This window comes from Solanum tuberosum, unplaced genomic scaffold (assembly GCF_000226075.1).
Source record: "Solanum tuberosum cultivar DM 1-3 516 R44 unplaced genomic scaffold, SolTub_3.0 scf00016, whole genome shotgun sequence".
NCBI lineage: Eukaryota > Viridiplantae > Streptophyta > Magnoliopsida > Solanales > Solanaceae > Solanum > Solanum tuberosum.
The window spans coordinates 1,771,797-1,787,158 of record NW_006238942.1 but is presented as its reverse complement, the minus strand read 5'-3'; the positions used below and the strand labels follow the sequence as shown (position 1 = coordinate 1,787,158).

The following is a 15,362-nucleotide window of genomic DNA, read 5'->3' as shown; positions in this document are numbered from 1 at the left end:
CTATTAAATATGTACGTATTTTTAGACAGAAAAAAATAGATCGACTTAGTTTATGCAGTTTACCAATCACAAAATCAATAGATACGCACAAAAATTAGGACCAAGACTTGAGAAATTATTTTTTTTGTGGTCTTTATCGATGAAAGTGTATAAATAAAAACTAAAAGTCATAAACCAACAAATATTAGTGATCTAGTGGTAGATTAGTACACACTCACGGTACTTATAACATGGATTTGTATTTTTCAAATGATGTATTTTATAATTGTGTAATTTAAGAAAAAATATGAATTTAATTTTGTTATTTTACAAAATTGACCGAGTTCGTTGGTTTTGATTTTTTCCCTCGCCAATTAACGAATGGACTCTATTTATTTCTTATGAAACACTTGTATTATTCTATTTGTTAGTTGACACTTGTAATTATGAACAATTGTAGCCAAAGAAAAAAAATTGTATTTAGCTATGAATTTTTTTCGTGGAAAATAGTTGAATTATTCACTACAAATTTTTAGTCGTCGCTATTTAAAACCTTACATATTTTGTGACAATTTTTTGTTGTCACTAAATCACAGATTGATTAGAGACAATAAATATTTGCTACCAATTATTTATATTATTAGTGACGAAAATAAATGTCACAATTAAATCTAAATTTTATAGCTAAAACTTATAAGATTTAACTACGAATTCTAATTTGTCGATATTGTAACAACATATTTTTTGAGACAAAATTTTTTTGTGTCCAAAAATTAATAAATCTAAGACAAAAAATTATTTGTCACGAATTAGATACATCATTAGTGACGAAATAATGTGTCACCGATAACTTTAAATTCGTGACTAACACTACTCAACAGATGGCGCCAATTCATTTTTTGGTGGAAAACTTTAGTTGATGAAACTTTACTACGAATTTTAATGTTTTGTCACTAAAAGTATGTGTCTCATATATTTCAGCACGAAAAGTAAATTTTGTCACTAGAAACTAACAATTAGTGACGAATTTGATGTTGTAGCTAATAATTTCGTAGCTATACATCATATTTGTTGTAGTCAGAGTTCGCCATAAATAACTTCTCGTTTGCTGGTGCCGGAGTATATGATGCAAATAATTGTTTGTTGGCACAAACATGACATGAGGCACCATAATCTATCCACCATTCTTTTGAATTTTCAACCAAGTTGCATTCTGAATGCATTGCACAGAGATCGTTCATCTCTTCTTTGGATTGAGCCAAATTTGCTTGATCCTTCTTCTTGTCTTTTTTGGGACCCCGACATTCAGTAGCCCTATGACCACATTTGCCGCAATTGAAGCAGTTTTCATTGAATTTTTGCTCTTTGGACCAGATGCTTTCTTTCTTTTCTTTGATTTTGTGGGATCTTCTTCAACAATATTTACTCCAGATATTGCTGAATTACCACGTGACCTCATTTCTGCGGCCTTGTGTTAGCCTCTTCGATTCTCAGCCTTACCTTGAGATCTTCAACAATCATCTCCTTGCGTTTATGTTTCAAGTAGTTTTTGACGTCCTTCCCCAACTAAGGTAACTTCTTAATAATGGCTGCCACTTGAAAAACATCATTCACAATCAATCCTACATTAAAGATTATGTGAGTATTAAGAACAAACTTAATATGTTCAACATAGGCATTAAATAAATTTATACCTTCAGCAAGGAGATCATGGATTATGACTTGCAATTCTTGAACTTGTGTGACGACGGTCTTACTGTCTATTATCTTATAGTCCAAGAAATTTTCCACAATGAACTTCTTCATTCCAGCATCCTCTGTTTTGTACTTCTTTTCTAAAGCATCCAGAGTTCTTTTGAGGTCTTGACACTACTGTACACATTGTACAAATCATCTTGATGTCCACTCAGAATATAGGTTTTACACAAAAAATCTGAATGCCTCCATGCTTTTGTTACGAAGAATCGTTCTTCATCCGGAGTTTCATTCGACAGAATAGGAACGTTCTCACTAATGAACCTCTACAGACTCAACGTAGTCAGATAGAAGAACATCTTCTGCTGCCATCTCTTGAAGTCGATACCAAAATTTTTTGCAGGTTTCTCAGTCGGTGCAAGGGCATCAGTTGAACGATTGTGTGCAACCGATGTTTTTGCAGCACTCACTGTTCCAACATTTACTTGACTTGAATTTGTCTTTTTTTTCCTGTCACAAATGGCAAGCAGTTTCAGTATGTGAAATACTAAAAGTAAAGAATAAATCCTTACACAACCTATTTTTGATTTAACGATGAAGTTTTTATGTTCTTCTAATCTTTAATCGAATGAATTTTAAAATTCAAACAGAGTAGAAAACCAGAAAGGTTTTAATCTCCAGAAATTAAACCTCAAATACAGAAACCAATTAAATTTCTTAAGCTTGTTATCTCTTGTATTCAGGTTAGGAAAAACAGAAACAGAGAAAAGATGAAACAAATAGAAAATAATAATTCGAATCCACAGAACCCACTGTATATCCTTAAGAGATTTAATCCCCTCAAGTACCCGAGGTTACAAATTAATTCCTTCCAAGATAAAACGGATTAAGTACTATTAGAGAAGTAGCGGTACCTCAAACTTCACTAATTTCAGCGAACGCAAGAACAACAACGAGAGCACACACAGACTCAGTCGATCGATAATTTTGTTTTTGTAAGAAAATGTATGCAGAGAGAAAAAATTTCAGTGAATGAAAATTGGGAAAAACCTCTCTATTTATAGCCAATTGCAGCAAGGAACGCGTCTGTTTGGACAATAGTGTGAACGCATCTGTTCAGACATGTCTTTCCAGAATGTTGTGTCTTTTAGAAAAAATAACGTCTTTTCGGAAGGAACAAGTCCCTTCAGATGACGTTACTGTTACGCGCGAATTTCTAATAATTCTGTTAACTAATTAACTTTCTGAATTAATTTTCAAGAGAAAGGAAATTACTCAATCAATCACATCATTTGCCAAATACAAATTCGAAGCCGAAATTGAAGTCAAGCGAGCGACGACGATGCGAGGGAACCTTCTTCTTAACCCTTTAAGAACTAAATGAAGTGTTTCCTAATATAAGGACAACAATTTCCTTTCTTCTACCAATATGGGAGAAATGACTTTTCATTTTCAAAGACTTTCCATTTGAAATGACTTTATTTTCCCTCCAAATTGGTTCCCCCACATTTTTCATTTTCTCTTCTTATTTTTCATTCACACATTGCTAAAAACCCAACATAGTGTTGGGTTCTAAAGGTGAATTAGGGCGTCATGCGGAAGCTTACAATTTGCAAATCATATAGTTGATAAAATTAGATAACAAAAAACTTATACTAAAAATCAAAATATTATTATATCAAAACTAATATAAAAGAAAAACATTGAAACTTTAGAGAGAATAAATCCCCCCATAAACAAGACTCTTAAACGACTACATTGTGGATGTTATCGTTGTCCTGTTAGAAGAAATAAACCTATATTTATAGAGTCCTAAATCCTTTTCTTACTAGAAAAGGACTAGCTACTCCAAAACCTTTTCCTAAAAGGAAAGAATAAACCAAATATGAAAGAATATTATATTTTCCTTTCAGGAAAAGTAAAAACAATATTTATGGTAATGTTTTGTCTTTTCTTTTAAGGAAAAAATAAATCTTAAATTATGGTAAGAAAATCAGGGCAAAACCCTAACACACAGTTCATGTTTATATACAAGTAATTGCATTTTCTGACTAGTTAAACAATATTCACTAATCCTGCAAACTAAGTGTTTAATTAGATTTCATCAATAATAAAGAAATAGTTGTAACATAAAGAAATAGTTGTAACAAGGTTCATCGCAAGCACTATAGATACGATATTACTAGTAGGTACAAGGAAAATCTTCTAACTACATCAAATCATGAATAATTCAAGTCAATTCCGATTAATAATTTGGTATTGAAAAAAAATCATCCGATCATAAGTTGGTTTGATTTTAACTAATAAAAGTTAAATCAAACTAAATTTACCCGACATTACATGTATACAATTTTAAAAAAAAACTAATTGCCACTTAAATAAAAGTAAACCCACAGAGGCCAGAGCTCTGAAAATGAAGACCACATGGATCTCAAGATTTTGTTTGTTTATATGTCTAAGTACTAATTTGCACCTTTCACATATATTTACGGTTATTGCTCGCCTCTCTTCTTCTTTCTCTTTAAATCTATCTTTATTTGATAATGGTGACACCTATCTCAACAAAAAATATACTCTCTTCGTTTAAGAAAGAATGACCTAATTTGACTTGGAACGCAGTTTAAGAAAAGAAGGAAGAATATTTAATCTTGTGGTTCTAAATTAAAGTTATGTCAAATGTACTAAAATGTCTTTTAATCTTGTGGCCTTAAACATGCCACATGGAAAGTTGAAGTTAAAGTATTGCAAAAAAAAAGAAGGGATCATTCTTTTTGAAACAGACTAAAAAGAAAATTGTGTCATTTTTTTTGAAATAGAGGGAGTATCACAATTTGGATTCACGCCCTACAAAAAGTTGATATATACTTGAACTGACTTTGGGTATCTAGCATCTGCTAATATCTTGCCCAGATGGGTTGATTTGGATATAGGGAATGAGCACATAGTAAAAAGAATATACTTGTATCAACTTTATTAATTATATCGAAAAAATCTGAACAAATTCAAAAAAATTAAAGTTGAGAATAAATCCGACTTTTATATGAGTGAATTGTAGAGTCCTAAGCTTGCTACACTTAGAATATACAATTTACAAGAAAAGTGACTGACTACTACTACTATTGCAATTATATAATTTAACCTAGTCAACTTCAGCTAGCACAAGACATAACATCCTAGTCAACTTTTAGCAGCCCAGTCCTAATTTGACTCTTTAACTTTATAACGCTTAAAGTTATACATGTTGATTGTATCACATTGTTTAACTTGTGCCACATATAGCTTCAGCTTTCCTTATCTTCAACGATACGATATATATTTACACCCCGAGTTACTACCAAGTGCAAACTCAAATAATTAAAAAAAAAAAAAAGAGACTACCAACTTCTTGACAATGTGACACAAGTAGTCCGTCCAAAGCTGACAAGGCGCCCACATATTTATATCCAGAAACGTGCATGACGTTTTAATTTCAATTGTTCTTTTGCTTACGTACTTAAATATGACAAACTATTCAAATTCTTGCATTCTTTCCAATAGAACGGCTAATCAAATAATCTTTCTTGTGGTTAAATTTATGTCAGCCACAAACCTAAACCTTATGGGGTTACTAATCAATAATCAATATATAAAATAATTTAGACCAACTTAGGACAAATCTAATTCTTGGCTAATACCTACTCTCAGATTCCACGTAGGGCAAACTAATATGAAGAAATTTTCTAAAATCAACAATTAAACAATTATTGCTTCCTCCTTCCATGCCATGCATGGGTGGGTCACTGATCAATTAGCTAATTCTCTTTTCCAAGTAGCTTATCACTTCCATCAAAGGTTCCCTTGTTTTATTCTTTTATTTATCCAAAAATTGAATTAATTTACCTCCATAAATAGGGAAGGTTGTGATACAAAAAAACACACACACACAAACAAAAATAAAAAGAGAGAGATGGGTGTGAAGGTTGCCATAGGAGAAATGTTGCCATGCACATCCATGATTATAATAGAAGCTTGCACCATTTTCTTGACGATCATGGCGAGCACCACCATGTCAAAGCTAGGGATGAGTTCTTTTGTGTTTGTGGTTTATACAAACGCTCTTACCTTTATAATTCTTATTCCATTCTCTATCCTTTTCCACAGAAATAACAAGTACGACATAATATTCATACTTCTTTCTTCTCCATAGATATATAAAATGTGTCTCGTGTTGATCAATAATTTGTAAACACAGGACCGAGGAGCCATCATTCACGTTTCCCCTTGTTTTGCGTGCCTTCTTCCTTGGTTTAATAGGGTAAGTATATATAAATTCTCTTAATTTTGATGTTGATTATTAGTCATTTGATAATATATATATGTAATGAAATAATGATGCAGGGTAACAATAGCTCACAATCTAGCATTTGCGGGACTAAGTTATAGTTCTCCAATAGTAGCATGTGGTGCAGCCAACATGATACCTGCTTTCTCTTTCATTATTGCCATTATTCTCAGGTTCTCTCTAAATTATTTTACCACTAGCTAGTGCTTAGTATGATCACCTCATTTATGATCGTTCTAAATGAGATGATGCGTCATATATAGAGTGGGCTATACGCCGACCCACGTTAAAAGCTTTAATGGTTATTTCAAACACAATCACATACTTTTATATGATATTAGCGCAAACAACGATTTATCCAATTTTAATTTCATTCATTATTTAAAAGAATTTTCATCACTATTATTACATCTACCAATTACTACAATAGATAATTACCACCATTCTTCAACATTATATACCGCTAAATGCCATTATCATTCACCACCGCTATCAACTATCTGTATCATTCACTACGAATTATCAACCACCACCACCATCAACCACAATTAGTCACTACTATCAACCACTATATCATAAGATACTCCCCACAGCCACCATCATGAATCATGATCAGTCAACACCATCCCAAATCGACAAACATCGACAAACAAAATCATCCGTCATCACCATCATCACCAATTGTAATATAAAATTTTAAAAATATTTTGTTGATATAATATTAAATCAATTTAGTGTTTTTATTTAAATTTTATGTTTTTTATTATGTATATAAAGAAAATTTTATACTTTTTTCATTCAGATTCAAATGTTTAAATCTTGAAAATAAATAAAAACAAATAAGGCCTAAAAGAGCATAACTATTTTAATTGTAGGAAAATAAGAATTGACATGAAGAAGCAAGGAAGTATAGTAAGAGTGATTGGGAGCTTAATATCAATAGTGGGAATATTAGCAATGACTTTCTACAAAGGTCCAGTGGTGAAACAATATTCTCCATCTTTTCTTCATCTTGCCACGTCACCACACCTCTTCATCTTTATTTCTACACATGAGAATTGGGTTCTTGGTTGCTTCTTGTTTGCATCTGCTTCCTTTGCTCTTGTCATATGGAACATTATTCAGGTAATAAATAAATCTCTTTTATTTTTCTATTTTATTTCTTGTATCTATCTGAAATATATATTAAATGAATTATATATATATATAATTGTTTTCAGGTCGGAACTAGCAAGAAGCATCCACATGTGATGAAAATAACTTGTCTCTATACCTTATTTGGAACGATCCAATCTGCACTACTTGCTCTACTCATGGAAAAAGATCTTAGGGTTTGGAAACTTAAACTTGATATGGAGCTTCTTGTCATAGTTTTAACTGTAAGCTCACTTAATTTAAAAATACTACGAGTAAAATTTAATCATTAATTAATTAGATAATTTTAATAACGTGATAATGCTTTGATACATAATAGGCAATTTTCGGGAGTTTAATACGTATCAATGTTCAAATATGATGCTCGCATTTGAAGGGACCCTCTTATGCCCTATTTTTCAAGCCTGTGGGAGTTCCATTTGCCAGCACTTGTGGTTGTGTGCTCTTTGCTGCGACTTTCCACTATGGAAGGTAAGTTTAAAGTTAAATTGTAAAAAAACGTGATGTAAATAGAAAGCTTACATGGATGAATATCATGTGCAGCATGTTGAGTGCATGTATATGTGGACTTGGTTATTACACCACGCTATGGGGACAACTCAAAGAAGACGAGACAATGAAAAACAAGAAAGGCAACGTGATTACTTCTGATGAAAGAGTTCCTCTTCTGCAAGAACAACAAGAAGAAGATTCACAGGTCTAGGATATTAAAGATAATTAATGATCAACCAACGGAGGGTGTGTTTTTTAAAACCCTTCGTTGCAAAGACTTGGTGTTCTTATAATTTATAAGAATACTTTGATTGTGATGGAAATAACGAAGTGGAGTATGTATGATAATGTGGATCAGAGTATAAGAATTATGTATTACATTTTTCTAATATATCTACCTTGGTTAGGGTTAAGATTCAAGTAATATCTATGTTTTTAAAAAAAATATTATAAGCCATTATTCACGTTTCTCCCTATTTTGCATATGACTTCTTCCTTGGTTTGGTAGGGTAAGTACTCTCTTAATTTTGGTCTTGATTGACTATATACGAGTAAATGTAATGGAACATTTGTGGATAAATTAATTAGCTGCTTACGTTTTCTTCACGTTTGTTTGGAGTAATTATAGTAATGTAAAAAAAAAAAATGCCTTCTTATCTTCTCATCACAAAAGCAAGTTGAATCAAACTTTTGACCTCTCTATAGCAATAACGAAAATTAACCGAAGCATTACTGATAAGATAGAGCAACAATATCTTGAAAGATCCTTTTCAACTTACCGTTAGATGTAGCCTTGTTGATGAGCATATTGGTGATAATGATAGTCCACCTCAATTATATAATTATCCAAGACATTTTCGGGACACCGTTTGACAGCAAATCTGACAGCTGAAGTTTCTGCAAAGTTGTTGCTAGTACTTTGGATAGGTTTTGAGAATGCCTCGATGAAGTCTCCGTCGCTATTTCTGATAATACCAGCTGCTTTGTCGTTGTATCTTCCATCCACATTCACTTTATATTTACCCATTTTTGACAATTGCCATGTGACAAGTTGATAATGACCATAGGCTGTAGCTTCTCTCACTACAACAAAAACAACTTTTAGCGGCAATAAATATAGATATTAATAAAGAGCGCTAAAGTTTTTACCGGCATTAATTAAGTGCCATTAGAACCAATGTCGCTAAAGGCTTTAAGAACATATACAAAAAGTGCTAATTGCCGCTAAAAATACATATCTAATGATCATTTTTGATGTACTGTCTATGCTTTCACACATATTAGGCCAATTATCCATAATTGTATAGTTAAGAAAAACAATCCTCATAGCAGTAGTCATATTCCACAAAATTTTGTACTACATCTACTTTTGATGCATTTTATCTTGAAGTCCATAGCTTCCATAGTTCCCAGGAAATAAAGATAGGTGCAATCTGAAGAATCATTTTCTGAACAATGTTTTTAGCTTTCAAGTTCCACCAATTTTGAAATATCCTTCTAATAGCAACAGGTTTGTGAACATTTCCCAGAGGGGCGCCAATGTGTTTGGCCTCATCTCCATGAGTAAAGGTGTGACGAATTCGAACCAGTGATCTAATTAGTGTAGCAATAGCAATCTGCATTAGATTGCATCCCAAATGTCACGATGGTCTCATTGAAAGATAGTTTACCCTTACACAGTCTCCAAGTCAGGAAAGAGATCTTGAAAGGAACAACTTTATGCCACAAAGTATTAAGGAACTCCTCCTTCTGTTTGATGGGTTTGACCAAGTGTCAGGCAGAACCATTAGAGTACAGTTTATCCTCAGTGGCCATCCAAATTGGACCATCGATCATCTTGATCCGTAGTGCTAATTTCAATATTTTTGATATCTTGCACAATGTTAGAAGGTAGCACGCAGGAAAATATTCTTTCATCTCATGTCCTATTCAACATAAAATCCTTAACAAACACCTTAGCCAGTAACCCATCACAACACACTGTAGGAATTGATGCTAGGGGGACAATGATTAGTCCAAGTGTCCCACGAGAAGTTGGAGTTCCCCAAATTAATATTCCACCTAATTTTTTCTTCTGCTATACTTCTTGCCCAAACTAAGTTCTTTCAGTCTTGTGAATTACTTGAGATCAACCTTTTTTGAGTAATGCATTTATAAGAACAATACATTTTATTCTTGAAATCAACTCAAAGAGTGTGAGTAGTTCTCAATCTCCACCATCTTTAAATAGCTAAGGTGTTAGAGATATCAACCAAGCTTCTAATACCTATACTACCTTCATTTTTTGGGTAACACAAGTTGACCATGAGCTCCCATGGTACATCTTAGTGTTAGTAGTGGATCCCCAAAATAATCTATCCATGTGCTTCTCCACTAAGTTTATAGAACCTTTGGGTGGGTTGAGTGCCGATAAAATGTAAGTTGGAAGAGATTGAAGCACACTCTTTATAAGAACCACTCTTCCTTCACTAGTAAGCATTTTTCTTTGCCATCCATTCATTCTTTTGATCACTCTAATAACCATGCCATCCTAGTATTCAATCAACTTTCTTCCTGCATAAATAGGGCAAACCCAAGTAAATAAAAGGAAATTATTTATCCATATAGCCTGTACATTGCGTCAGCTTGTTGATTCTGTAAGGACTAGTTTTAAGCCTTGTGAGAAAAAACTCCGTTCTTCATTTACTTTTTGTCCAAAAGCCCTTTCATATCTGTGAATTTGTTTCATTATCATCTTAATAGATGAAAAAAAGAGAGGAAGAAAGAGAGATGGGTGTGAAGGTTGCCATAGGAGCTTGCACTATTTTCTTGACTATTATGTTGAGCACCGCCGGGTCCAAACTAGGGATGAGTTCTTTTGTGTTAGTGGTCTGTGCAAATTCTCTTAGCTATGTCCTGATGAGTGGTAAATATACATTCATTTAAGGTCCATTTAGCTCAATAATTAGTGTCCTCAATGCCTAAACTTGTCCTTTATAACACAATATTGATGATTTGCAGCTATGAAGACAATTGGATAAGGAAAGGACTGACGTTTGAAAGAATGACAAAAATACAAAAAGAAGTGCAAAATGAGCATAGTTGATCGCTTAACATGAAGAGCGGATCGCCAATTGAGCACGACCTCGCCCAAATTTACAATGCATATCATTTGTGTCTACTAAAGAAGGTCGGCATACTCTAGTAGAGAAGGAAATGAGTTAGGTTAGAACGGCGGCCCTGATACACATTGCCCAAACTAATAGTGTGCAGTGCAAAGATTGAATGCTCGAAAGGTGATCTAATGTGGTATTCAGATGATTCGCCAAATGTGAAAGGTTGACTCAACCGAGTTCGCCAACTGAGGTTCAAACACATAAAGCCTAGAGCATTACAAGGCAAGCTGAGGAGTGAAGGATGATTCACCGAGTATGTTTGGCGAACCCGACTAATATCGTAGAGTCAATCACATGGTAGATTTTTGGAAAGTATATATAGCCCAAAGGATACAATTTTGGGAGAGCTTTTCAGGAGTTTTTTTTAGAGTATATTTTTTTTTTGATGTTTTAAGTAGAGATTTTTTCTTGAGATAGAGATTCGAAGAACACTTAACCTTTGAAGAACACTTTTCTAGCTTTTGGGGGTTTTACAATTTGGATTTTGAATTTGATAATTGAAGTTGAATCCAAAAGTTGGTTTACTCTTAATTGCTTGATTTCATGTTATCTATGGATGCTTTTATGGAAGGTATAATTTTCTTGCCTTTTGTGATGGGTGGCTAAACCCCAAGATCTATGGGTGCTCAAATGGAGTTGAGCGTTGATTTAATGTAGTGGATATGGTGCTATGCTCTATTTTGCTGTTGTTCATACATGAATTTGGTTTAATTACCATGAGGTTAACCTATGGGTTAAGGTTGCAAACTTAATTCCTACTTTTGATATCCGGTTGACGCTCGAAAGAGATTAATTTGAGTGCGTAATTAGTTCAATACTAGCAATTTAGGTTTGATGTCTACAACTTGCTTGAAAGAGAGGTTATCGGTCAAATCTATTTGCCCAATTATTGAAAGAGAGAATAGAGTAAGGCATTAGGTTGTTTAGGATTGACATTTAGATGAGACCGAAAGGAGATTCCATGTGTAGATACTTTGAGTCGAAAGATGATTAGCATCAATGAAGATGACTTAGCCTATTCATGAATGTTCATCACTATAGAGCAACACAATCACCTCTATCTAACATCAATTTCCAATCCCCGAACCCCTAGATTACTTGTTAACTCTTGATTTCATCGATACTTTAGTTTAATTGCGATAATTGATAATCAAACCTTTATATTAAGTTGGTGGTACCAACCACCCAATTGTTCTTACTGTTACAAATGAGCTAATTTAAGATCCAAATTTCTTGATAAGGCATTCTCCACGATATACCATTTCCTCTGGGATTTGACCTTGACTCTTCGTTGGGTTTTTACTGACTATGATTTCTCACTCTTTTTATTTATTTTGGAGGGTGATTTGAGTGTTATAAAAAATGACGCCACTGCCGGGGAGTGATGGTCGAGAATACTAATTGAGAAATTAGACTTTTTAATTTGGTTTAGTAGATTTTTCGTTTGATGTTGTTGTTGGCTGATTTGCAGGTTGACAAAATGAGTGATCATGGGAGTGACAATGACAATCACTATGGTCAAACAACAACATGGGTGATTTAAATAACATGCTCGTTAATGTCATTCAAACCACTGGAGCTATTCGGAGACCTACTACAACTGGGAGGATGATGTTTCACATCACTGAAACTATGATTCAATTGCTCCATATGAAGGGAATTTTTGGGGGTCTAGCTCATGAGGATCCCCATGAACACCTTAGGAATTTCAAGGAGGTATGTGGACCCTTTGTGTTCAAGAATATCTCCCACGAATCTGTAAGGTTGAGGTTATTCCCATTCTCTTTAACGGGAGAGGCTACAAGATAGTTGGTAGAGTTTCCAAATGATTCAATCACTTCATGGGAAGAGCTAACAAATGCTTTCTTGGAGAGATTCTTTCCACCCTGGAAGATGGTTAAACATAGACTCGAAATCCAAAATTTCAAGCGTATTAGAGGTGAGCCTTTGCATGAAACATGGCTAAGGTTGAAGAAGTTGCTCTTGCAGTGTCCAACGCATAGCGTTCCAGACAATTTGCTACTACAATACTTCTATTGCAGCCTTAATTTGGTCAGCAAAGGTGTGGCTGATCAGTTGGTCCAAGGTGGATTAATAAGACACCCATATGATGTTGTTTCATTGTTTCTACATGATATGACTAAGGTCAACTGAGCACTACATACTAGAGAGGACCAATTGCCTACTCTAAAAATGGGTCTAAGAAAAAAACAAGTCGAGAAGGACCATGAATGAGATGAGAACATGGCGCAAAATGATGACCCAAATCAATTTGCTGTCTAAACATGTCATGGGAGGTTGAACCAAGTCGATAAATATGGTTGGAATCAATAGTGGGAAGTGCCCGAATGATGCCAAATTTGAGGCATTATACAATGAAGAATATCAATACTTGGGAAATCAAGTGGAACCCTTCTCACTCTGAAAGAAAGAAGAAAGTCTGGAGGGGGGACAATTCTCATACCAATTATTAACGACAAGGTGGGAAGCAAGGTTGGAATAAGGATAGATATGAAGGTTGGAAAGACTAATGGGGTGAAAACAAGAGAGATAAGGAGATGGAAAAGACAGATACGTGCCTCCCCATGATCGTCTATGCTCAAAAGAACCAGTTGGGCCAGAAGGGAGCCGGGATGAAGAAATTCTTGTAAGAATCGACAACAAGGTTGAAGGGTCCGATAAGGTGATGAAGGATTTGGAAATGACTTCTCCACTTTACCCCAGACGGTGACTTCACACTCAGTTTCTATCAAGTAACTGGAGATCCAACTGAGTCAAATTACCACTCATCTCAATCAAAGGCAAAAGGGAAAATTGCCTAGTGACACCATACCTCCCAAGAATGACTGTTGAGTTTGAGTATTATGTCATGCCATGCTATTAAATAAGGCACTTCTTGGGAGGCAAACCCAGTCTTTATTTTTATTTTTATTGCTTTCAAATAATGTGCATTGTGAGTGCAGGTTGAGAAGAGGTTGGGAGATTGAACAGGGACGCATAGGCGATGTAAAACCCAAACATCAATCTGCCCAAGGAATTATTGCAGACTAAACTTTGTCCACCTAAGACCGGGGATGATAATTCCAAAGGGCGATTCGCCAAAGTGCACTACGTAGACTCCATTGGGTCCACCGAATCAACCTTTAGATTTGGTGTTGGTTCAGGCACGTTTAGTGAGCTTAAGTTCCAATTAGCGATACGACAAACACATTCGATGACGTTAGTCAAAATCGCTGAACGGGCCTGATATAAAATGCCAAGGGTCTTTACAAATTCAAAAATCATAACCTTTGAAGTTAGAGAGACTTTTCAATTCTTTTCTCATACCTCATATATTTTGAGTGTTTGTGAGCCTCTTGTGAGTGTTTTTGAAGTACGAGGAGTGATTTTGCTTGTAGTTTGTGTTAACCTAACTCCAATTCCTTATTTTCTCGATTGTTTTTCGGTATTAAGGTTGGTTTTTGACTTCTTGTTGATGATTTTCAGTTAGAAATGCATATTGGGTGTGGGCTTGAACCCTTAACTGATATTTTGTGTTTGATTTCGATTGGTAGCATCACATTGCTTGATTTGAACTATGCCCATGTGATTTTTATTGTGAATGCCTGTGAAATTGTGAATCATGATTTTGTTGGTTAAGTTGTGAAATTATGTTGCTAAATATGCTGGGTCTAAGCTTAATTGAATGAAGGTGAAGTCGGAGTATCCCAAAGTTGATCTATTTGCATGATTTTGCCCAATGATAGACATGGTGACTACTTTTTTAAGGGCAAATCGTCAATTAGTGCAATGCTTAGTGATAGCTGGGGAAAACCTGAGTACCCATGGGTAGAAAATCATATAGGTGGATTGTAATGTTGAGGGAAAGCTAGTATTTGTTGTGTGTGTGTGTTGGATTATCTGTGAAAATTAGGCACTGGGCTAAACATTTCATATTCAGCAGGCGTGTCTTAGCTCACCAAGGAAGTTAGCTGAATCATTGAGTAAGACCGAACTCGCATTCTTTAGAATATGCATGGCCTTCGGTAAAATTCCATTTGGCGGGCTTGTCTTAGTCCGTCGAACTTATTTGGAAAATCGCCTAATGGGAGAGGATATCACCCATGATGTTTGTTTCTTTCCCTTTTGCACTGTCAGTTTCGGTGGACCTGTCTTAGCCCACTGAAACCAACTCGGAAAATCGCCGAGTTGGCATTGACTTTGACATTTATGCCTACACCCTAGGTAAATTTCTGCTATTCATTTCGATGAGCTCACCGCAGTTCATTGATCCTTTTTGGTGATCCACTTCTCGTTAGGCAAGCCTCAAGAGCAATTTTCAAATATGATTCAATGTGAATTTGGTTTCAACTAACCTTCACAAAGATTTAGTTTGAATATGGGAAAAAATGTGGTTTCCTCTAACACGTTGGATATAGAGTCTCTTTATCCATTAAAGAGACGCCAGGGCTTTTCTCTAGATGATTTCTCAGAGGCTCCCCATCGTCAACAAACTGCACCTCAACAATCATCTACCCAAGAAAGGGTACAACCTAGATAGGGGCAACGAGAAGAGGATGGAGATC

General features: G+C 34.8%; 1 protein-coding gene across 1 annotated transcript; it reads left to right on the top strand.

Moving 5' to 3' along the window:
- Window positions 1-6,952: 6,952 nt before the first annotated feature.
- LOC107063244 (WAT1-related protein At1g60050-like) lies at window positions 6,953-7,853 on the top strand. The gene is made up of 3 exons (XM_015314870.1): window positions 6,953-7,120; window positions 7,527-7,621; window positions 7,694-7,853. Exons 1-3 carry the CDS (start codon window positions 6,953-6,955, stop codon window positions 7,851-7,853), a joined length of 423 nt encoding a protein of 140 aa, XP_015170356.1.
- Window positions 7,854-15,362: the final 7,509 nt, after the last annotated feature.